This window comes from Alosa pseudoharengus, unplaced genomic scaffold (genome assembly GCF_046254945.1).
Source record: "Alosa pseudoharengus isolate Yale_2024_CS ecotype anadromous, Long Island Sound unplaced genomic scaffold, YU_APseudo_1.1 YU_APseudo_1.1_scf_20, whole genome shotgun sequence".
NCBI classification, from domain to species: domain Eukaryota; kingdom Metazoa; phylum Chordata; class Actinopteri; order Clupeiformes; family Clupeidae; genus Alosa; species Alosa pseudoharengus.
Genome location: NW_027468664.1, coordinates 26,495,555 through 26,521,162, shown reverse-complemented (window position 1 = coordinate 26,521,162; position 25,608 = coordinate 26,495,555). Strand labels below are relative to the sequence as shown.

Below are 25,608 nucleotides of genomic sequence, written 5' to 3'. Positions count from 1 at the left end.
TGTGTGTCTGTGTGGGTGTGTGTGTGTGCGTGGGTGTGTGTGTGTCTGTGTGTCTTATCCCTCTCACTATCCATCTCAGTCATGTATTTTGACCAAAATCTTTTAGTTTGCACTTTGTCATATTCCGTTTGTGCTTGCATACGTTTTGCTTTTTGTACAGCATCTACATACAGTATTACTGAATATCCCTTACAAAATCCACTCTCTGATTTTGAATTGTTTTGTTCTGTTTTTTTTATTTCTTAAGGTTCTAAGTTGATTTTGGACCTCACTGAGAGAGAAACGTAGGTCTAAATTTTCTAATGGGTTTTTTTTTTCCTTTTTTTAATAAATCATTTGTACTGTAAGATTGAAATGCTCCTGTGCATCCCGCTAAAGCCCTTTCTCTTCGCTGGTGATTCTACAGAGGAGAGACGGCCCTCCATAAAGCCGCCTTCCAGAGGCACCGCGCCGTATGCCGACTGCTCATAGACGGCGGCGCCGCTCTCAACAAGCCCAACTTCCAGGTAAGCCGCGCTAGCCTGGTAATGCCAGCCTCACTACCTCGTTTCACTTGTTGTCGAGAGTCTGGCCGCTCATTTCAAACTCGTATGACCAGGTGTAGGCGTTAGTGTGTTGTCGTGTACCAGACAAGTGTATTGGTGAAATGAAAATAAACAGATTCTAGGTGGGCGTCAGCAGGCTAAAGGCTGCACATCCAGCAGCACAGAAACAAAGACCTAATTGCCATTGCTTTCACTCTGTAACCAAGCTGAGTTGACCCCAGGTAACCATGGGGTCAGAAAAATGGTGCAGTTAATAGACCGGCATGTTGAGCTGTCAAGGTATGCACTGTCATTGTCACCCCAGGAACGCAAACCATACCTTAATAAATTAGTCTTAGCTAATGGCAATTGTCTGCCTGATCCTGAGCTGATAACAGAATGAGTACACAACGTTAGCAAGTGGCCAGAGATTCATTGGCCCCCCAATATACGTCTATTTGGTTGACAAGCCCAGTGTGTAGACCTGCAAAAGAAATAGTGCAAGTAGGCATTTTTCTTGATGTTTCCTTGACGTTTCAGTTAATTCACCCACACACAAATCAATGGGATGGAAAGCTTTCTGACCCCAATATGCACGTACGCATTTTCCTGTGACGTGAACCGTGAAGGGGTCAATAAACTGCAGGACAGTTTTCTACAAATTAAAATATATATATATTTTTTTTTTTTTATTAAATAAAATAAAGAATAAAAAAAGAAATGTATTCCCATGTATAGCCTGCCCCGGTGTGTTAACCTGATGTGAGGAAATTTGCAAAATCAATGTAAATCTCATTTAGGAGATTAATAAATTCATAGTCATCCTAAAAAGGGTAGGAAGAGTGTAGGAAGACTGAAAGAAAATGACGTAAATACAAACTTCAGATCCACTATGAAATCCATAAAGAGATGCTCCGCACATATAACTCTGAAATATGCAAAGTAAGACAGTCTTTCATCATCAATAGAAGTTCAAATAACACTTGTATTCTATTTTCAACTGTCGATAAGTTAACAAATCCTCCCTCACAATTAGCACCTGAACTTCTCTCAACTAACAAATGCAATTTTCATCTTTTTTCAAAGGTAAAATTGGCAAAATCAGACCCAACATATCTGCTCAATTATTAATTCAACATCCGGAACTTCCAGCTACAAATAGCGGAAAACTTAAAGGTGCTCTAAGCGATGCTGGGTAACGTCACTTCTGTTGACTTTCAAACAAAACAGAGAGCTGGCTCGATACTTCCTCCCCCTCCCTCCCGTGCTGCTCCCGTGCAATTGAAACTCTCCTAAACGCGCATCTCTTCTGTGATTTGCTGGAACAGTTTGTTATGTTTTTATGGGCTAGGTTTGTCCAAGTTGTTTTTGTTGCCGTTCTTGGAGCCTGGGCTGTCCACAGAGATCGCATATTTTCACAGTGTATTCAGGACACAGACAGGTAGCGTTTGGTTAGGTGATGTTTGCTGTAAGTGACATAAAATGTTTAAGCCTAAACAACGTGTGGCATCGCTTAGAGCACCTTTAACTTGATGTCAGAGTTCAGCTTGATAGACTACAAAACACTTGAGCAAACGGTACAGAATCTCAGCTCTTCCAAATGTGTCTTAGACACTCTGCCTACCAATTTCTTCAAAACTGTTTTTCACTTTATAGTGGCAGATGTCCTTCAAATTGTAAATGTATCACTGCTGTCTGGCACTTTTCCTAAGTCACTGAAAACAGCTGTTGCAAAGCCATTTCTCAAGAAAAATAACATGGATGCCTCCATGCTAAACAATTACAGGCCCATATCCAATCTACCTTTTATTGGCAAAATTATTGAAAAAGTAGTAAACTAACCACCTTCCTAACATCAAATTGGTATTTTGATTACTTTCAGTCTGGTTTTTGGGCCAATCACAGCACTGAAACAGCTCTCATTAAAGTTTTCAATGACATACGCCTCAACACAGATTCAGGTAAAACATCAGTCCTAGTGCTATTAGACCTTAGTGCAGCATTTGACACTGTTGATCACAATATTTTACTACACAGACTAGAACACTGGGTTGGATTTACTGGCATAGTTATCAACTGGCTCAAATCATATCTACAAGAAAGGAGATTCTTTGTTGCCATAGGAAACTGTACCTCAACACCAACGTCCTTGACCTGTGGTGTTCCCCAGGGGTCGATCTTGGGGCCACTATTATTCAACCTCTACATGCTCCCACTTGGACAAATCATCCAAAATAATTTGATTTCATATCATAGCTATGCAGATGACACACAAATTTACTTAGCTCTGTCGCCAAATCACTGTGGTCCCCTTGAATCTATGTGTCAGTGTATAGAACAAATCAACACCTGGATATCTCAAAATGTCCTTCAGCTGAACAAAGAAAAAACTGAAGTAATTATATTTGGTTAAAAGGAAGAAAGACTTAGGGTTGCCACTCCCCTTGACACAAAAGGGTTGAAAGCAAAGGATACTGTTAAAAATATTGGTGTATTACATTGACAGTGATCTAAATTTCAACAGCCATATGAAAGCGATAACTAAATCAGCTTTTTACCACTTCAAAAATATTGCCAAACTTAGAGGGCTGATGTCAAAACATGATTTAGATTGTTCACAGGCCTTCCTAAAAAGACTATCACACAGCTTCAGGTGATACAAAATGCAGCAGCTACCCTAGGATTCTCACAAAAACTAAAATAACTGACCACATTACTCCAATTCTTTAGTCCCTGCACTGGCTTCCAATAAGTCAAAGAATTTACTTTAAAGCACCACTGCTTGTTTATAAATCAGTAAATGGAGCAGGAACTAAATACCTATCAGACATGCTTCAGCAGTGCACACTCTCTCGTCCTCTCAGGTCCCATTGAATGACCCCTGTGTATGAAATGTGCTATATTAATAAACTTGACTTGACTTGACTAGTCAGCTGAAATTGCAGATACCATCTTAATTTTCGTCATCGCATGAAGTACCGGGAAACATTGTCATGTACTTTTAAGTCAGTATCACCCATCTCTAGATTATGTGGCCTGATCTGTGGCAGATTTTGCCTGACAGTAGCTAGATGACTTGTCTGCTTAGCAGAACGACGTCAATGATGGTCAGGCTGATTATCTTTGTTAGAGGTCTCTTATCTAGGTGAAAAGCGGCCCATCAATGTAATTTTCTCGTCTGAGGTATATTGTCTTTTAGGCAAACTGGTTTTTCCTGTTCCAGATACGCGTTAGTACTCTAATTATACAGTCAATGGTTTGTACACAAACACGAACAGTAAATGTTGTTTGTTATCTTCTGGCAGCATGTTTATCCAGTGGAATTTTGTTTTCTTGCCACGTGTCACGTGTGTGTGGGTGCTGTATTCTTGGACTATGTCTTGACTATGGCCTGGCTTTATTTTATAAAATGAAAAGGCTTGACTGTATCTTGTGCCACAGCGACGTCACTACATTTTAGAATCCTGCGTTTAGGAAAAAATACAGTAATACAGTAGAAAATTAAAATAGTGATTGCCTAGTGCATTAGTAGGTGGTAGCCAGCTGGTTCAGTAATATGATTTACTGTATTTTGCCACTGTCAAATAAGAACTTTTGCCAATCCTGTTTTACTTCTTTTCTAAGTTGATTTGTTGGGGGGTCTTGCATTTATTCAGACAGGACTGTGAAGAAGAGTGACAGAAAGAGTGGGAGAGAGAGATTGGGTGGGATTGCGAAATAGCCAGGGATCAGATTCAAACTTGACCCCAAGACCCCATGGGCACTTGAACCCCAACGTAGTGATGGTGGCTTTAGCCTCTTGTGCCACAGTTCTCTGAGAATCCTATTTTACTTCTTATAACAGTCTTTGCCCCTTTGACCCTCTTATCTGATACATTTATATTTGATGACGATTATCCTTAGCGTGGGAATACCCATACGAGCCTTTGGCACGTTTGGGATTTGCTCTGCAAGTCCGTCTGGCCAAGAAGCCATTGATGCCCATTTCCAATGGTCCTAAAAAAAAAAAAACCTTGCTAATCCGGCATAAACGTGTATTGTCTTTGGAATTGAGTAAACAGCTGCATTTAAAACCTTCATTTACAAGATCGCTGCACTTCTGAAACGATTTGGTTAGAGATTAATGCACCAATTTAAGTTTAATTTCACTGCTTGTCACACCCCTGCTGGAAGTCATAAGTCAATGAACCCTTCCAGACCCACTCTTAATCTCCGTTGAGAAGTGTCTGGTGTCAACAAGGCTAGATGATCCTTGTAACCACATCCAAAGGCATTTATGAGGTTGATCAGGTTCTCATGCTAATGGCTTCTCCAGTTACACCTGCTTGGTACACTTGCTTACATATCCTTCACTGTGGTGAAAAGCACTTGCCAAAGGAATGAATAAATTAACGGATGATGTACTTGTGGTTGTCAGTAGGTTTAGGGTTGGCTTGATTAGTCATATAACAGAACGGTCATATGCTGATCTACTATCACATATCAGTCATACGCAAGAATAAAATTGTATTACAGTAAAGCCCTTAGTTGCTCAACATGTACATAATCCAACAAACAATCCAACAGTAAGTACATTACAAATGCCAAAGAATGGCGGAATGGAGGAGCACCAGGAAGCTGGAGACCTACAGTAATGAATGAATGATTGAATGGATGGGTGGATGAATGAATGGATGGATGGATGGATGTGAAAATGGATGGATGTGAAAGCAGTGTGTGTGTTGTGTTCCTCAGGGCTGGGTAACGTCACTTCTGTCTTCTGACTTTCAAACAAAACAGAGAGCTAACTTGGTACTTCCTCCTCCTCCCTCCCTGCTGCTCCCGTGTAATTGAAACTCTCCTAAACAAGCATCTCGTCTGTGATTTGCTGGAACAGTTTGTTATGTTTTTATGGGCTAGGTTTGCCCAAGTTGTTTTTGTTGCTGTTTTTGGAGCCGGGGCTGTCCACAGAGATTGTATTTTTTTTATAGTGTATTCAAGACACAGACAGCTAGCGATTGGTTAGGTCAGTGGTTCTCAACCTTTTTTCAGTGATGTACCCCCTGTGAAATATGTTTTCAGCCAAGTACCCCCTAACCAGCGCACAAGAATTACCGCTACGCTTCAAGTTGAGTTTTGACAGTGATTGACAGGTGATGGCTGGTGGCATGTGACAGGTTGGGTCGAACCATCCTGGTATGGGGGGGACTCTGGGTTTTTAGGATAATGAAATTGAATAGCCTACAGAAATATAAAATTCATTTTATGAACTTTTACTTTCCTGAAATATTTATTAAATAATTGTTTTTAAAGTATTTTTGCATGGATTCTACTTTTTAAATATATGTATATTTTAAAATCTCACGTACCCTGGAGTGCTTTCACGTACCCCCAGGGGTACGCGCACCCCCATTTGAGAACCACTGGGTTAGGTGATGTTTGCAGTAAGTAATATAAAATGTTTTAGCCTAAAAATCACATGGCATCGCTTAGAGCACCTTTAACTAAAAGCTCTCATATGCAGGTATGTTTTCAGATCTTTTTTAAAGATGTTCACTGAACTCGCCTGTTTGATGTACAGAGGCAGGGTGTTCCATAGCTTCAGTGCATATTGGGGACACAGACGAAGGTGGAGAAGGCTGGAGACGAATGAATGAATGAATGAATCAATTAATTAATGAATATGAAATCTGTGTGTGTGTGTGTGTGTGTGTGTTGTGTTCCTCAGGGTAAGTCTCCGAAGGACAAGGCGCAGGAGGCTGGAGACACTCAGCTGGTGGCCTACCTGGAGAGTCACCTCAAGGGACAGCCTCTTCCCCACGAGGACCTGGAGACAGCCGTGTGACCCTAGGGCTGTTGGGACGGGGGCCAGGCCGACACCGCCAACGCCGGTGGAACTACTACTGAGGTCAAAGTTCACAAAGGTCAACTTCTCCTCTGCCCTTCCTAAGACGGCATAGATACAGTGGTGTCTGTCTGTCAGTCAGACCGCAGCGAGCCTGTTACCGAGATTACTGGAGTATTCTTCTCTCTCTCTCTGGTTTTGAAAAGACACACACAGACACAGACACACACATACACACACACACACACTCACACTCTCACAGAGAGAGAGATATTGGGGAAAACCAGGAATGGACACAGGGACGTGACATTACATTGTTACATTTGGACCTACCCTCCTCTGTATCTCCAAACAGTGAGCTACATTGAGCAGGACAGACTTGACCTTGTCACAGAGAGTTTTTCTTTTTTGCATTAGTGTATCTCTGCCATGGCAGTTTTGGAGTGTTTGTTGTTTTACTTTGACATGTATTTATTGGCTTTCATTGTTGTTGTTCTTTTTTTAATTTATTGATTTCTTTATTTATTGATTGATTGATTGATTGATTGTACAATAAGGGGGACCGTGCGTGTCATTATTAGCTTCCGGGTCGACACTGGCACCTGTAGCTGTGCTGAAAAGAGGAATCCAGCTAGATGGGGTCTGCATTCTTAAAAACAGGTGTCGGGTCTTTGGGCTTAGGACGAAGACTTCGGCGCGGCCACAGCTTCGAGTGTGAGACCTTTTGGACAGACAGAGTCGCGGTCAGTCCAAGTCTGAAACATACTGTGGCTCTCACACTACCCCCCTGCCCTTGCCATCCTTCCGACACACACACACACAGTCACACACACAAATACACACACACACACACACACACACAGTAAACAGTAGACTCCATCCCCACTGTCAGGTCTGAGCGACTCCACCACGCCTAAAGTCCTCTGCTTTCTAATGCTGTGGCCACGGTAACTCACACAGGCATTCCGGGAAACGCTGCCCTATTATTACACAGCCATGGGGATAAGGTGCTGTCATCTGGGAAGAATTGTGGAATGGGATGACTTGGGAAACTGTGTAGTCACACACACACACACACACACACACACATATTCACGCCAACAAGTTACCAGAAGTTGCCCAGTCATCTCCTGACTGATTTCTCTCATCTGTGTGTTGAGTTTTAACTGATAAAGGCCAATGCAAAACAGCGTTGGTATATACAGATAGCTCTCCATATCCAACTAAAGAAACCCCAAAGAGTCAAGAAAACGGCTGACGAGAAGAAGCCTTTTTTGTAAATTTGCTTCGCAGAGGATTCTGGGAAATCTGTAGCATTGTGGCTGAACTGAATGAATCTCATGTGTCTATAAAGAGGTCTTCGTACATTACCGCTGATTCTGTTCATTCTCTTACCCTCAGTTCTCTAGGAGTGTGGTTGTGTGTGTGGTGGTATTAGTGTGACTGTGACATATTTATCCTTAGAGGGGGGGAAAAAAGAAAATAGAAGAAGAAAAAAAGAACTGAGCCACATTCAATGCAATATGAATGGATGACATTTGTGCATTAGTTGGTTTACTTTTACATTACATTAATGTTTTTTATATGACAAGAGGGAGGACATAGTTGATAGGGGAATTTGGGAAGGCGGGGGCTGGTTGGATGGTTCACTGCATCGCACCCTTGTGGGGATGTCACATTTTTCCCAAGCCGTTCCGAAGCTGTCAAGGCAGGCACAACCAGTCTTGGCTGTGTCTTTAAGCAGCATTCGCAGTGTAACAGGAGGACTAACGTCTAAGTGTCATCACCAGGAAAAGACAACATTGACGTGTGCTTGCGACATAAAAGGGGATTCCTTCATGATACTTGTTTTCTCTCACACACACACATACACACACACACACAAACACAGATACACACACACACACACACACACACACACACACACACAGATTGGGGGGGGGGGGGCAAGATGGCCTACATTTCCATTCAGCTTTTGATTCTGTTTGCTTAGTTTTCAGCGCAGATCTGTGTTTGAAGTCATTAACCAGAGAATGTCTGTGGGCTAGGTTGACTTACAGTATGAGCTGCGTTCAGTAGCCTCCCATGCACCACACACAAGTCAGTGAAAGCACATGGCTGTGGAAGTTCACAAATACAGTTACATGTTCTACCTGTCTCCATCTTCTCTGAGGAGTGATTTAAATATATATGACTTGATCTGATCTGATGTGGTTATATTTTATATTTTGAGTCTGATTTTTTTGTGAATTTTAAGCATTGTTGTGCATGGGATTTGGTTACCTCTTTCGATATGTTTCCTTTTGAAGAAAAAAATGATGGCATTTTGATGGCATTATTATCTTTTTTTAATTATTTAATTTATGACTTATAATAGAATGGTCGTACATTTTATTTTGTACAAAGATGGAACTACTTGAATGTTTTTCTTCCTATTTTTTTCTGTTTTTGTTTTTTCTTCAATGTTATTGTTGTGACATCATATTCAAGTGACTGAATGTCATGACTCAGAAATCATGTGTCGCCCCAGTTCCTCCTAAAGTCATCTTGCCCATAGAGTGAGTAGCCTGTTGTGGAACTACTGACCAAGAATATGAGAATATCAAGTGAAATGCTCCCAAATGTGACCGCAATCTGTACAAAAAAGCTAATTCACACTCCAGTTTTGAAGTTTATCTACCTGAATTGGAAGAAACAAAAAAAAAAACATCAACTTGTTTAATTTTTGTTTATTGTGGGATGACAACACAATTGCATTTGCGTACAGTGAAAGCCTTTACACTGGTTTATGACCAACTTTGCTTTGTGAGAACTCATCACTGTCTGGTCACCCTCCTGAGAAATCTGTGATTCTCTAGGGAAACGTATCCGTTAATGTTTTTATTTCTCTCCTCACAGTTCCGTCACGGAAAGGAATTGTATTGTGCCATAAGTTATTCATAATTATAATGTTACCAGTGACACACTGAAGCAGACTCTGACCAATCAGAAAAAAAAGAAAAAGAAAAAAAAGACCCTCTTCTGGATCTGATGTTTCAAATGCTTTCCATTTACTTTGCCAGTGTTATCATTCAATGTAATTTTGGATTAATATACAAGCATGCCAGATTGTACAACTGTAAAATCTGAACAGGTTTTTAGAATGACAATAAATAACAAATAAAATATTGTATGGACTGAAAGTGGGTTATTAATTCTTTAATGTTATCGGTATGCTTTGGCCTGTATAGCTACAGTAGATGTATAGGCCTACCCTAGACTATTTTTTTGGAATTGTTCACCATATTATTGAAATGTTGTAAAATTGCATATTGATTATATGTTGTATAATCACAGTATAGTCATATAATATTTTTTGAGGAGCAACAAAAACACAAGAATTTACTCTCTTATACCCGTATAATGAGATTTAATAAAGACAATCTTGAATTGAGTGTTGGAGAGAACCATTGAGATGAGCCATTTTTTACATTCTTCATATGACACATTCATATGATGTTATTCTAATGTGTCAGTGAGGTTTTGTTTTGTAACCTTAACACCAAAAAAATTCAAAGTGTTCTACAACTCCTGTAACCAACAACTCTTTGATAACTTATAAGGGTATAAAGATATACTCTCTGCAAAAAAGTTGGTCTCATCGTTGCGCAACTTAGATGAGTGCAACGATGAGACCAGGTGTGAGGTAAGTCAAGTAAAACATTTTTATTTTCTTCAAACAATAATTTAGTTTCTACAAACAGTAACATTTAACTGAGAATTTGCCAAATAGATTCAACTGAAAATTTACCAAAATTTAGCCCTGTGACATCTTTTGTCACCTGTTTACCTTTGAAATCACCCATTTAATTCACTTAAATAAGTCATATTAATTTGCTGCCTATAGTCTCTCTTAGTAAGACACCATATAGAACGAGGTCACAAAATCAAGGCAAACCAAAAAAATACAAATCTTACAGATGCAACAAGTAGCTTACTAGTTAGATGGCTCAATTTACCCCAGCCCTGGTGGCACATCTTACCCCACAACCACCATTTTGAAAGAAAAAACAAGCTAATGATTTTGTTTAGCTACTGTACATAATAGCTTAACAGGGCACGCATCAGAATGTTGTTCTATTGTTTTCTCTAAATCACCCAAACTCTGAATGGAATCCACTTGGAGAGCAAACAATCATATTTTTAAAATGTGTGTATTTACAAATTGCCATGTGCCATGCGCGCCGGAACCACCGGTGCAGGGGGTGCAAACGCGTGAAGGCACTCCAGGGGGTACGTGAGATTTTAACCCTTCGAAGCCGATTGACGCAAAGTGCGTCAAAAAACACCCTTTCTTTGTTGCATTGCTCCGCAACTGTTCATAGCAGCGAGAAGCCTTTATAGTCCAGGCAAAGTAGCGTTTTACGACAGACTAATTGTAAAATAATTTTTTGCAGCTTAGATCATTTCTATGAGGTGTCCAGAACAACATACTAAAAGTCCTAAGAAATCCTAGTTGAGGAAATATGTTAAATTCTCATCAATCCAAGATGTGTGCCAATTAGACCAGGCAACAATAGGCCTACACCATCAATGGGGCTATTTTTTCCTTTACTCCTATCAAAATTAAACTTTACACAATGAAAGTACCCATGAAAAGTATTTTTTTTTGTATTACAAGTTTTTTTGAAAATGAATTTGAATATGCAAATGAGCTTTACACTAATTAAATATGCCCAAAATACACCCAAATAGGCTTAATTTTTCCTTTACTCTTACCACAAAAACTGATTTAACTATATAAACCATATATTTTCTGGAAGGTTAGACCCTCAGGATGTGATCTAACATAGGTTTTGACCTTTCTCACCCTCCCCTTTACTTTGCTGCCCATTCATAATACATAGGATATGAGTACATTGGGTATATGGCTCATACCTTTGGGTCTGTGCCATTTAGGAAAAACTGTTTCAACCATATAAACCATATATTTTCTGAAAGCTTATACCCTCAGGATGTGATCTAACATGACATGAAACATGTCCCATCCTCCTCATTAGTATGCTGCCCATGCATAACACATGGGGTATTGGTAAATTAAGTATGTTCTGATACATTTTGGGCTGTACCATGAAGAGAAAACTAATTAAACAACCTAAACCATATATTGTCTGAAAGCATATACCCTCAAGATGTGAACTAACATGGATTTTGACATTTGTCACCCTCCTCATGACACGACAGCCCAAAAAGGTATTAGCCATATACACTATTTACCAATACCCAATGTATTATGCATGGACAGCATACTAATGAGTAGGGTGGGGCATGTCTCATTGTACCCATTGTAAAAAAGAAATGTTACCTTCCATGTATATTTTCACTGCGATGATTGATTGTGATAGGAGTAAAGGAAAAAATAAGCCCATTAGGGTGTATTTTGGGCATATGCGATTAGTATGTTGCTCATTTGCATATTCAAATTCATTTTCAAACAAACTTCTAATACAAAATGTTTTACTTTTCATGTAGACTTTCATTGTGTAAAGTTTTATTGTGGTAGGAGTAAAGGAAAAAAATAAGCCTATGGGGGCCTATATTTGATTAGTGTACAGCTCATTTGCATATTCAAATTCATTTTCAAAGAAACTTGTAATACAAAAAAATTTACTTTTCATGGATACTTTCATTGTGTAAAGTTTTTTTTTTGATAGACGTAAAGGGAGAAAATAGTCCCATAGGGGTGTATTGTTGTCTGGCCTTATACTGGCACACATCTTGGATTGATGAGAATTAAACATATTTCCTCAACTAGGATTTCTTAGGACTTTTAGTATGTTGTTCTGGACACCTAATAGAAATGATCTATGCTGAAAAAAATTATTTTACAATTAGTTCTATTTTTGGCTCCAAAATGGGTTACTTTGCCTGGACTATTATTGCGTGACAGCAGAAATGGAGCTTTCCAAGAGATCATGCACTTGTCTGTACGTTAAAGTATGAAGATGAAAAAAAATCATGAAATTAAATCAAATTGCATCATATTTACAGTCTCTGCATTCACCTGCGCACCCATTACTCTCGTTTGAATTACTCGCAAACCAGAACGCATGGCACGCATGTCAGATGAAAGAGGAGACACAGAGCTGTCATTTCTGGGTTATTACATCCTTCTGGGTTATAAAACAGACGAAGTGACAGCAAAATAATAACTTCATATAGCTCGACTTACCTCACATTTTTCTCTTTTTTTGTGGCAAAGCATGTTTATAATCCAACGCTGTGTGTTTCTCTATGGCAAAGAATGTTCATAATCCGGTTTTGAGATCCTAGCAAATTCCTGCATGGCATTCAATTCAAGGCTCACATTGCATCCCAATTTGTTCGACAAAGAAACACCTTTTTTCCCTTTACTTTGTTCATGGCTATGCAGTAAAAAGTTGTAGAGAATCATGAGTGCAGACAGGCACACACAGGCTTACACGTAAACTCGGGTCAAGTCAGGTCAGATCAGTTCTTGTTACAGATATGGAGCGCAGAAAGGTCATTTTTAATCACTAATTAATGTATAACATGATTACAGTCAAACACAAAGGGAACAGGCACAGTTGGGTAAACTAATTCTAGTGTCGTTTTCTTACGGGGATAAACAGTGACAGGTTACCGGGGGACCTTTTACGCTAACCTTCAAAATGTAGCAAGTAGGTTACCTGCAGATCTTTTCATCACAGTCAATTGACAAGGCTTGGCTGCGTGCACAGGACAGAAAATGGAGATTGTGATCATTATTATTGTAGGCTATAGACTACCTCCTTTATTCCTTGAATGAAAATTCAGGTTATGCTGGTGTGTCTGTGTCTGTCAATATCAGGCGCAGTTTATTTTAGCAGATTATTCATTTAGAACTTGTAGCCTAGACTAAATCACTCTGTGCGTAAAAAGACGCTACTTGCAGTCCAATCAGCTTGAATGAAACCACCCGAAATCACTACACAGCACCTAACATAATGACAATTTTTGTTAGACTTTTTAAAAAATTATTATTAGACTATCTTATATCGTAATATCCCACGTGAAAACGTGCGTGAATAGTTGGCCTCTGGAATTTTCAAAATTCTCTCGGGAAACCCAGCCCGAAACCATCTTTTTTTTTTTTTTTGCACCCCCACTTTCAAACTCGTTCCGGGCGCCGCTGCGGGCATGTGCTGTACCTTTTCACAGATTGTAAAGAATGATAAAGAACGGTTTCCTATGGGGAAAGGTGGCTCATCTTACCCCGTTCTCCCCTGACTTTCTTGAGCAAAACAGCGTGATAGATTTCGGAAGAAGGCTTATTGAACTGGGAACAAATCTAAGCAACTTTTCAGTGGACAAATGTTGCAGTGTTATCTGTGGTAAGTAGAAAAACTGTTCTGCTGTCACCATAGACGTGTCACCGATGTGACGTTTTCTGACGTAATTGTGATTGATGCTACAAGGAAGTCGACGACGGCGTAAAGACGCTTCAGTTTCGCATTGCATTTAGTTCTCTGAATTTCTCTACTATCTACGGTCATGGCAGCCACGGAGTCCGCGCTCAAAGAAACTCAGTAAGTGTAACCCTTTTAAAGTTAGAGTTATAGATATAGATGTCCTAACTAACTTTATCTAACAGGGTTAACATCAAATTTCTAACAGCACCAACTTTGAGTGATGAAATGCAATAACTTTTGCAATTTGTTTGTCACAATCGCCAATTTGCTGATATAATGCATTGATGAATACATTTGTACAGTAGGCCTACATCTATGAAATCTGACAACATGTAAAAAAGTTTAAAAGTTTAACGAAAAGTTTAAGTTTCAGTTCAGTCCGGTTACATTAAGTTAAAGCTAGCCATGCAACCAAAGTTCATTGAAACTTAACAACAAACTTCGCGAGTTTACGCTAGTAGTAATACTTCATGAAACGAAGTGTGTGAGAATATCAAGGATAGGTGATATGTTAAAGTAAAAAAGAAAGGTAGCCTAAAGTTATCCTAGTTGTTGGACGTAGACCGACATCGCAAGGACATGCCTTGGCATGTTGGTTGGAGGTATAGCCTATACTGTACACTGTCCCAAACAGTTAGTCTACATAAATTATTTAACACTCAGTGTCATACTTTTATCATCGCACACTTTATAAGTATATTTAATTTAATATTAACCTAAGTAACAGTTAAGGGTGCCTTGAGGATATGATAGTTAGTTTTGGGTGTAGTCCTGCTAGTCAATGCTTAACTCACAGTGCAGAGTTCATTTCGTAATATGCTGCTCTGCAGAGAAGCGCTATCTTTTCTCTTTTACGACTTCTCCATTGTCAGTAAACACAAAGTCCATAAAAATGGTCCTTTTGATTTTATTAGGCCTACAGTGCCATTTGCACTGTGCCCATAGGCTAGTCTACACCTTAAAAATCTGTCGTTGGCACCCTGTATCTTTGGCACCCTGTCTTGTTCATTCTACCTCTGCCCCCTTTTCCCTTCCCATACTGAGACAGGCATAATAAGCCTTCCCATAGTATTCCCTGCATGTGGCTGTTCCCATCTGTCTCCTCCATTCACTCGTAATGGGATGTCCTTGTGTTAAAGTGAGCCAATGGCGAACGGGCACACAGGAGAGGAAGGCGGCATGGGGCCGGGCACTCCTGAGGACAGCATGGAGCTCCGTATCCTCATGGCATACGCCAAAAGACGCAGACCCTCAGACAAGCGTCTGCAGCGCCAGCTCAGCATCACCAAACCATCGGTAACACCGTCGGCCACGACAGAGGCCAACAATGACTCGCAGAACACCCCGCCAAAGAAGAAGAAGTGGTATCGTAAGCTGCCCAGCTGTCTCCGCTCAAAGACCAAAGATCCAGATCTGCAGCCGGATCTTTCAGATGATGAAAGTCGACCCCAGCCTGCTTTGCTTGGTAATATACACACACACACACACACACACACACATTATATTTTACATTTATCACAGGCTTTTACACTGAAAGTTGAACTGATTTAGCCTACCACTTAAAGCTTACTCCAAGGTCTCCTAATTAACTGATCCTTGATTGTTATTCCCCTATTGTGAGTTGCTTTGGAAATACGTGTTTGTCACATGTTACATGAGTAAAGCTAAATACTTCTAGCCAAAATGCACCTGTGAAAAATTCCCCCAAACTGCACCTGTGCAGTCACCAAAGAATTTTTTTTTTTACCGTCTCTTCAAACTAGACTACACCATGACAGACTACAATTCTCAACAATCATTCCTCTTTGGGATACTAGTATCCCAAAGAGGAATGATTGTTGAGAATTGTAGTCTGTCATGGTGTAGTCTAGTTTGAACCTGCATTTTGTTTCCCAGAAGACATTTACATAACTCTGTGTGGCTACAGGTTTGCCTTAGCTGGTTGATTAGGGGTTGTTCGTATCGCTCTTTATCACATGTGGAAAGTCTGTGTCATAGACTTCTCCAAAGTGACTCATCATGTTGTTGTGTGAAATCAGGTGATCCGGAAACCGAATCAGACAAGGTGGCTGGAAAGCTGACACAGCTATCAACCGGCGTTCCCTTTCTCCAGGGAGACTTGGAAACCGACTGCCCTGAAGGTCAGAATGCCCTTTTAGGTTCACCAGTTGTTGTTTTCATGATGGGTGGGGGGACCCCTTCATACCTAACTAATAGTGTCATTTGCTGTCATTGTTGGATTTCTTTTCAGGACAGTTAAGAAACAAATCTATATTTAGTGTACATTGTACTTGCCACTACCTTCCTCCCTATCCTGGCTCCCTCGTCCTCTCCCTCCCTTGACTTTGCTTGAACTGTTAAGGCCCATTAACACCAAGAACGATAACTATAACCATAACGATAAAAGCGTTCACACTGAACAATGATAAACAAAGTTTCTCCTTGTGTTAATGAATGTGACAGTTAGAATTTGATGGGTTCTGATTGACTATAAGCTTTTTATCATTCTGAAAATCGCTCTGAAAGTGATCCCCAACGATATCGTTCTTCATGTTGTTATCGTTATAGTTTATGTGTGAACGTCATCATTCATACTAACGAGAACGATATTTAATAGTTATCATTATCGTTCTTGGTGTGAATGGGCCTTTATTCTATGTGAGTAGCTGCACTTACAATATCCTAGTGCCACTGTACCTTCTATTATAACTTTATTGTACTTTAATTGTTGTGCCGTATAGGACATTCAAGACTCACTCATAGCTTTCTATTGAGTGGTGAAGATCCTCCATTATGCCAATTTTGCAAAATGTCCCCTGTCAGTGATCTGTTGCCCTGCCTTGAAAACCAAAAGACAACAATTTTATCACCAAAATTCTATGGCTGATGTTTTCAGGAAGGTCCCACCTTTTGAAGGTTTTAGAATAACTTACTAGCATAGATTAAAAAAAAAAACATTTTTAAGCTCTTCTAACACACAATGTTCTGGCCATTAAATAGCCTTAGTTGCTGAAATGGCCTTTTACATTACATTACATTTAGCAGACACTTCTTGACCAAAGTGACTTACATATGTCAGCTATATTACAAGGAATCACATTGTCCCCGGAGCAACTTGGGGTTAAGTGCCTTGCTCAAGGGCACAACAGTGGAAGCCGGGAATTGAACCGACAACTTTCGGGCTACTACACGCTAGCCCAGCACCTTACCCACTACACTACCACCGCCCCTTAAATTAAACAAACAAACCTTGATTGTTGTAAGTCACGTTAGATAGCATCAGTTAAATTACTAAATGTGAAAGTATTGTAGGTCCTGATAGTAGCTGAACATTACTCATCTGGTCACTGCTAAGCTTTCAGTGTGACAGTTCAGTCATGTTACTGTGTTGTTTATTGTTATTGTCTGTTCTTCTGACTATGTTGTAAGTGACTTTGGATAAAAGCATCTGTCAAGTAACCATAACTGTAACCATGTTTGTCCTTTCTCTTCCACAGACATAGTTCAGGAGCTTGCAAAGTTGCTTCGTGATTCTGGTGACCAGTTGAATGAAAAGGTAACACAGCCTCAAAAAGCTACAGAAATAAGCAAGCTGCACTACCTATGCCGTCCAGAGGGTGGCACTGTGCGCACTAATAATGAGAGACTTTATGTGGCTTCTGTCTGTCTCAGTGCCTTGATCACGGCAACATGATGCCTTTGTGTGTAACATCCATCCAACACACATTGTTGAGGGGCAAAAATATGTGTGCTCTGCAGTTCTTTAAAATCAACTTGGTTGTTGTAATCAACACAATGTCTTGACCTCTCTGGGAGCTCTGTCTGTTGTCATGTTAGTCAAATTTTAGTATTGGTGTCTTGGACTTAAACAGAGATGGAACTGAAGTATTGGTGGGTGATCTCATGCAATGCCATATTTTTTTTTTTCAACTTTTTTCCAAAGTGTTTGTTTTTTCATAGAAATAGCATGTACATGCTGCATTTTTGCTAAAGCCTACTGCAGTTGGAAATGCAAACAGCCTTTTTTGTGTCTTCTCACCGTCTCCACCCCTTGTTTGGTTACGTCCATCTCCATAGATCAAGAACGACAAAGCCCTTCACGATCGCCTCGTGAGATCCTTTGACTACGGCCTCTTCTCGAGGATCACCACGGCCTTCCTGGGGAAGCTCAACCTGTCCAGCGTGCCGAGTGAGGAGGAGGCCCAGATCGCCATGACTTGTGAGGTGGCGACTCGCCTCAGCACCATGGATACACTTCCTGTGAGCCAGACCATGGGCTTTGGCGCCCGCTACCTGAAGGACTACTTTTCGCCCTGGGTCCAACAGCACGGAGGCTGGGTGAGTTCTGTTATCTGTACAGTCCTGGTTTTGTAATATAAAATGGGGTAATAGAGGAAGTAGCTCGGACGAAGTAATACACTATCCCAGCCAGTTAACAACATTGGATCAGGATCATAGAAGGGAATTGTGGCTCATTGAATGGCTGTTGAGCTCAAAATATCAACAAACATTTGCGTGTTTCAAGGCCTGCAGGTTTTAATCACAAAAAAGTATTTGAAGTTTATATTATAATGTATTATATACTATACTATATATTATAGGCTGGTTGAAATATATTTTTGTTCTTGTTTATAGGACAAAGTTTTCGAATCAGATGAGGAACAGGATTGAGGAACAAGTTTCATGGACTCCCTGCCACATTCCTATTGGTTGCACTGTCAAAATGACTGCTTCTTATTGGTTAATCTCAGGGTTATCTACCTTGTGTTTACTTTCAGAAAGCTGACACTCACTCTCAAGTCTGAGAGTGAGTGTCACATTGTTGTACCAAGGACGTTACGGGTACTTTAAGAGTGGTAGTGGATATCACTACTCGATGTAGTGTTCTCTGTGGAAAGACGGTCGCATGTTGAGATATTTAATCAAAAATATCCAAAAGAAAATCGCCAAAAGAAGTGCAGTTTCGAACATGACATCCGGGAGAAAAGCTGACTTTGTAGCAGCTGTCCCTGATCAGGAGCAGACTGGCCCCCAATCTGAGTAGCATCGTTGCCAGAAGCTGCTGATACATGGCCATGTGTTGGGATTGTAATCAGGCTGTGTTGGGATTATAATCTGGACTGTGTGTTGGGACTGCAAACACTATCCGTTGAAAGGTCACCTCACCAGATAGGACAGTGGAAGTAACCCAAGAAAAGTATATAGAGGACCTTTATTTTTTTTTCTTTCGTTAAAAACACTCAACTAGTGCACTTTAAAACAGCTGGTGTATTTGAATTTAGATTTTTTGAATGTCTGATCAGTGTTTAAGCATAATTTATCACAAACAACATAATGTGTTATATTGTAGTTTTGCCCCTAGCATCTGATATATGCTGTAGCTTTTTAGTTTCTTTTATTTTTTTCAGGCTTGCAAATGATAATGTTAAATGAGTATGTATTATAGACTATATAAAAAAAAAAAAACATATTTTAATGAACTGTCTAATTGCAAGCCATGGTCATGCAGATTTATTCAAATAAAACAAATACCTTATTTTTGTAAAGATTTCATTGTGTGTGTGTGTGTGTTTGTGCTATTTGTATATGAATACAGTCCTGGAATGTGTGTGTCGACACTTTTCCTTCAGGCGCACATAAGCTGTGAGAAACCTGAGCCGTTCAAGGCACCTGTCTAACTTGCTTTCAGGTTACAGCCTCAGTAAAAGGGAGGAGGAGATGGCATCGACTAGTTTTCTGAAAAACTCTCTCCGGGTCACGAATGAACTCCGAGCGCTGTCAAATGCGACAGAATCGAGGAGTTTCGCTTAACTGATGCCACCATGCATCAAAGTGGGAAGTACTCACCGACTCGCTACATTGCGGTCTTTTCGTCGTTAGCTGTGGCGCTCGGGCTAAAGAGCGGTGTTACGCACGGGGCTAAAGAGTCTAACCAAATTCCCGAGAAGGCATTAGCGAATATTAAGATGCGTAACTCCAAAGTGCGGGCTGTGAAGGCTATCAGAAAACATGACCCGCCGCCGAGTCCAGCGATGGAGAACGGACACAAGGCACCGGTGCCTGTGCCAAACCCCGAAGACAACCCAGATGCTGGGCCTCGACCCAGAAAACGGAGTTTTAGACCTCCAGATGTAAGGACTATCTTTGAACCCATCGAAAAGGACCCCCGCGTGAAGGAGGAGAAAGGAGAAGGACACACGTTCTGTCCGGACGCCTCACCTGCGTGGTGCGACGTCTGTTGTCACACTATCTTCCAGGATCGCTTGACGTGTACAGGTGAGTGAATGGATCTCGTTTGTAATGAGATAGGCTACCTTAGACAATACAAGCCCCTGCAGTCTAAATTGCGCCGCGTGTATAGTAACGATTAAATTGGACGGGCAATTGTGCTCAAATACAGCTCTCACCGTCTTAAGAAGTTAAGAAGCTTTTGCGAACAACTTTTGAATGCTGTCAGATATATTATGGACAGAACTCCACATGAAATAATACAGTTTTTTTTCAATCGCCAACAAGCGCTTACCCATACTTCAGATATTTTTTCTAAACTCTTAACACAGACTCAATATACTACTAACACATCTTTCTCTACACACACTAACTTTACCAAAACACTGGAAATCTGACTCAAAATGAAATTATTCTGTCAAAGAATAACACTTTTTTTTCACTTCACAAGGTACATGCAGTCAATCAAAGTACACCAGGTTTCAAAATACTGGCTATTGTTGACATTACAAAAACTGCATAGACTTTTATGTTTCAGTTTTACAGGTATTTGCATGCAATTTTTAAACTAAATTTCTTGGTTGGGAACTGTATGTCCCCATGTTATGTTCACATACAAAAGCATTCCAGGAGGTACAGTAGAAATACTGTTTACAGTATGATAGAACAGAAAACGTTTTACAGTATTGCAATGCTTACAGTGAACAAAAATATCCATGAAACACGCAAACATTCTGAACAAAGAAAACAACAGCAAAAAGCCCAGATAAAAAGGGGGGAGCTAAAAAAGCACAAAATTACTGTATCTAATCTCTGCAATCTTCAGGGTTAGGCCACATGTTTTCATCAACATCGCATTGGTTACATGGTCAATGATAGTGGCACAAACTTCATCACTGACAGCAGTTCTTGCAGCCAAATAGAATGCCACCACACATTCTTACACCTGTACCTTGCCCTCTCCCTGGCCCTGCTCCTCTCACTGCTCCTGCACCTCTCACTGCATCTCTCATCTTGGCCCCTTGCTCTTACTCTTCCTCATCCAGACATTACAGTGTTTGTCTTTTTCTGTTTCTGTTTCTAAAAACATCACTCCTCAAAGTCCTCCTTTTACTGTGTCAGTGTAATAGAACAAAATAACCCCTGCTACTGAGTCTAAGCCAGACTGGAATCAGCTGTGGTTGGCCCAATTTACCCAACATAAATAAGTTGTGTGTCAGTTATTGAATTGTTTGTTTATTATCAGCTGAGATATATTGTTTTTGAACTGATATCATTGCAGAAGCAGAGGTTTTTATACTGTATCTAGTATGTAGGTTTGGAATATTGTTTTTACTATTGTGGGATGTTGTGTGTTAACATTCGTAAATACTGCAAAAACAATCCATAATTTTGTTGGGAGGTATAGCTTGTCTGTTAAGAAAATGTAAGCATTGTGGAAATGTGTTCACTGACTGCATATCGTGTGAAAACGACATGAAATGTGTGAATGGTATGGCCACAAAAGACCGATGCTGTGCTAATTGTATTTAGAGTTTTGAAAATGTGACAACTGGTTGGACAAACGCTTGTTAGCGACTGAAAAAAACTGTAATATAAGTTGCTTTGTTGCTATTCCTGTCTTGGTTCACAACGGGAGCAAAGTAATAGGATTTAGTAATCAAAATCAGATGTCCAAATCAGATAGTCCTATATGCAACAGCAAACAGGAGACATGTAATGCATAGTGGATTTTTGTATGCCCGCACGCGACTTACTGGAAAATTCATTTAAAAACACCAGTAATAAGTAGGGCTGCCCCCAAGTTCCTTAATTCCTTGCATAACTAGTTTGGGTGTATTAAGACTTCATGTTCAGTTTCATGTGAGGAGGAATTTGCGTGCTCATGCTTACGACAGCACTGTCACACAAGCCAGAGAGGCATGCCGCCAGACTGGTTTCCCAGAAGAACACACATGCATACAAACAAACACACATTTCCACAGGCATACTGTACACAGAGGTCCCTCATTCATTCCTACACAGGCACCAGGCTCCAATGTGTCAATGCGCTCTCTATCACTATCTGAGCAAAACATTCACAAAACTGTAGGTTGGACATACATGTACATTACATAGGCCTATTAGATTAGATTAGATTAGATTAGATTCAACTGTATTGTCATTGTGCAGAGTACAAAGACAACAAAATACAGTTTGTGTCTAACCAGAAGTGCAAAAAAAAAAACAGAACAGAAAAGTGCAATGTGATATACAAAGTATACACAGGTGGTGCATAGACAGGACAAGAAGAAATATAGTGCAATGTAGACAGTAGTATAGTATACAGTAACATATGATGAGGGGAGAGAGGACAATCTCCTGAACATCGTTGTGTCGGTACTGCATGATGTTGATGTTATTGCCCTATGAAGTGCAGTTTGTGTGTAACCCTGGCTGTCAAAGGCCCCCCTGATCGCCATGCAGGTAATTGTCTTGGTTCAGTGATTCTCCTTTTTTGTTTACATAATACTGCTAGACTCCTGTCCTTTTGACTGCCCTTGGTTAGGCTACTCTACCTTACTTGCCTAGGTCTCTCTCTCTCTCTCTCTCTCTCTCTCACACACACACACACATACACAAACAAACAAGGCCTCTTCTTCCTGAACAAAAAGCATGATGAAAATCTATACAAAAATGAAAATATGAGCTATGACATTCATATAAAAACTGAATAGACGTTAGCAAAGGCCTTCTACTATTGATGAATAGTTGATCTAATTGCATTGTTACAACAGAAGACTGAACGGAACCAGGTTGTATGGTGAGTCTAGAAGGGGTGAGGTGAGGATGGGCAAAGACGGCTTTAGGCCGTCATCAAGGTCAGTCAGGTGCACACAAGTTGTTCCACTGCACGATTGAGTCCACCACAGAGATTCCTGTTAAACTGGACCTGGTTGAGGAATTGTTAAGTGCAGAAATACAATGTACAACTGTTAAATGCCCCCCCTCTCCCCCACGATGTACAGGGCAGGCAGTGCATCAGGTTGTTCATTTCCCAGAGGGCCACAGGGTAGGCAGTGCATCAGGTTGTTCATTTCCCAGAGGGCCACAGGGCAGGCAGTCCATCAGGTTGTTCATTTCCTAGGCAACGTGTTCAGTGTGCACCCAGACGTGGCGATGGGACAAAGGTGACCAACTCCAACCAAACTTTTTGCACACGACTTCAATGTGATGCTGGCGCCCAGAGAGAGAGAGAGAGAGAGAGTGTGTGTGTGTGTGTACATGTGTGTGTGTGTGTGTGTGTGTGTGTGTGTGTGTGTGTGTGCATGTGTGTGTGTGTGTGTATGTGTGTGTTATCGGATCATCAGATGCAGCAGATAGTCGTCTGCGTGTATGGTGTCATGTGTGTCTGTTTTCTCCACTGCTTCACTGATACCTCACTTTAATTGGTTAATGGCGAGGCACTGAGAGAGTATCTAGATTCTAGATATCATCTGATGTCACAATGGTCGTCCACGCCAGACCTGGGCCAGACTTGAGCCAGGCCTGAGCCTGATCTGGGCCTGACTTGCTCTTTGGTCAGCACCTATTATGTAAGGGATAATGTGTAGTCCGCCGGTCAGTGTAGGAAAACAAATCCTTACAGAACTGACAGGTTCCCTGACACACAGTGAATAGAACTTTAAAGTGTTGTGTAGCAATCCTTAAAGGTGCTCTAAGCGATGCCACACATTTTTTAGGCTAAAACATTTTATGTCACTTACTGCAAACATCACCTAACCAACCGCTAGCTGCCTGTGTCCTGAATACACTGTAAAAAAACTCGATCTCTGTGGACAGCCCAGGCTCCAAAAACGGCAACAAAAACAACCTGGGCAAACCAGCCCATAAAAACATAACAAACTGTTCCAGCAAATTACAGACGAGATGCGCGTTTAGGAGAGTTTCATTTGCACGGGAGCAGCACGGGAGGGAGGGGGAGGAAGTTGCGAGCTAGCTCTCGGTTTTGTTTGAAAGTCAACAGAAGTGATGTTACCCAGCATCGCTTAGAGCACCTTTAATACCTACAATGAAGGTTACATTAAATGAATGGTGTACCTTGCCAATGCCAATGGTATATCCATATATATATTTGCAGTGGTCAGTATAAAATAGAATGTTCAGATGGCCCGTTCAATTCAATTAAACTTTCTTTGAAGGACATGCCAATCTGGTCAGCTTATACTTTATGCTATATAATCATTTGGTTGACTCTTTTATCCAAATCCAATCACAGATGTCAAGTATTACAAATCCCAGAGCAACTCAGGGTTAGGTGCCAATGACATATCAATGGCAGCTGTCGTTATTTTTCTTTTGCAGTGGGCAGAATAAAGGGAAATGTTAAGATGGCCCTTTCTATTCAATTCAACTTTGTTTGTGTATTTCCCTCAGTGGCCACTGTGTGAAGCATGAGCCCATTCTAGGCTCATATTGAGGTTCAGCACTGCTGTCTGGTCAGTTTAGTTAGCCATTTGTATTTACAGTTTTTTTTACACACGTTTTCAAAACTCTGTGTCTATTTTTCAAAACTCCACACACAAAACCAACAATTGCTCACACAAAAGGCAAAATGCCTCAAATCTCCAGCAAAATGACACACAACATTCAAAATGTCATAAACACATCTTTAAATCAAACATTCACCTCACATTATAAACACTTTTGTCATAATATGACATTTTGGATACATCATGTACACACTGTTGCTCAAAACCTAACGCTCTTCTGTCTTTCATAGGCTGTATGTATTTCAATACAAGAGTGAAAGTTACGGTATCTACAGAGAGAAGTTGAAATACATAGTAAAAATGCAAGCAATATTGAAACCTAAATAATTTGCTGTTGTGAATACAGTATTTTACAGCCAACAAGAACGAAGCAAAGCAAAATACAATGACCACCAGATGTACATGGAGTTCTGAAAAAGCTGATTTTGAAATGACTGACTACTATCAAATTACTTTCTTTTTTCCAAAGAAAAGTGTGTGTGTGTGTTTATGTGTGTGTGTGTGTGTGTGTGTGTGTGTGTGTGTGTGTGTGTGTGTGTTTGTCTGTATGTGTGTGTGAGCTTGAGCTAATGGTAACTTGTATTGTATTGAGCTAATGGTAACTTGGGGAGACACAAAAATATAGTAAAAAAGACAAGTTTTACTGTACATAAAGTAAAGTCGAGTTTTTGTAGAACATTCCTTTCAAAGTATCTGCATTGGTTCTGAAATCCTATAGGGCCATATTGAAAGGGTCCATACCTACATATAGATTATCTATTTATAGGCCTATACTAAGGCAATGACTGGATGGTGTTCCGTAAAGTAATGAGTGTTTGCACATGTGAAGAGAGAGAGTGAAGCACTGGTGATTTAGTGTGACATTTTGATGGGTTGTGTTTGAAAAATGAAATCAAGTTACTTCCTGTGTGATTTTTGTGTGTTAAGTAGAAAATTGTGTGTGGTGTTTTGCAAAATGTGTTTTAGTCAATTGAAAACTGAGTGAAACACTGAGAACTAGTGTATGGTTTTGCAGATTTGGTGTGGGGTTATGATGTTTGGAAGACATG

General features: G+C 40.3%; 3 protein-coding genes across 5 annotated transcripts in view; all 3 read left to right on the top strand.

Moving 5' to 3' along the window:
• The window catches only part of dgki (diacylglycerol kinase, iota), a 111,251-nt gene extending 101,715 nt beyond the window's left edge, over window positions 1-9,536 (top strand). For all 3 annotated transcript variants that reach the window (XM_076296972.1, XM_076296971.1, XM_076296970.1), the window contains exons 30-32: window positions 248-284; window positions 407-506; window positions 6,232-9,536. In XM_076296972.1, the coding sequence (XP_076153087.1) occupies window positions 248-284; window positions 407-506; window positions 6,232-6,348 (254 nt within the window). In that variant the 3' untranslated portion in view covers window positions 6,349-9,536. The remainder of the gene's footprint in view (window positions 1-247; window positions 285-406; window positions 507-6,231) is intronic.
• Window positions 9,537-13,816: 4,280 nt separating this feature from the next.
• On the top strand, window positions 13,817-19,407 carry LOC143136315 (uncharacterized). The gene is made up of 6 exons (XM_076296969.1): window positions 13,817-13,916; window positions 14,939-15,264; window positions 15,839-15,940; window positions 17,297-17,355; window positions 17,877-18,137; window positions 18,435-19,407. Exons 1-6 carry the CDS (start codon window positions 13,882-13,884, stop codon window positions 18,468-18,470), a joined length of 819 nt encoding a protein of 272 aa, XP_076153084.1. The 5' UTR covers window positions 13,817-13,881; the 3' UTR covers window positions 18,471-19,407.
• Window positions 19,408-19,500: 93 nt separating this feature from the next.
• The window catches only part of rassf3 (Ras association domain family member 3), an 89,100-nt gene continuing 82,992 nt past the window's right edge, over window positions 19,501-25,608 (top strand). Inside the window, exon 1 of the mRNA XM_076296966.1 lies at window positions 19,501-20,075. Coding sequence (XP_076153081.1) covers window positions 19,622-20,075 — 454 coding nt within the window. The 5' untranslated portion in view covers window positions 19,501-19,621. The remainder of the gene's footprint in view (window positions 20,076-25,608) is intronic.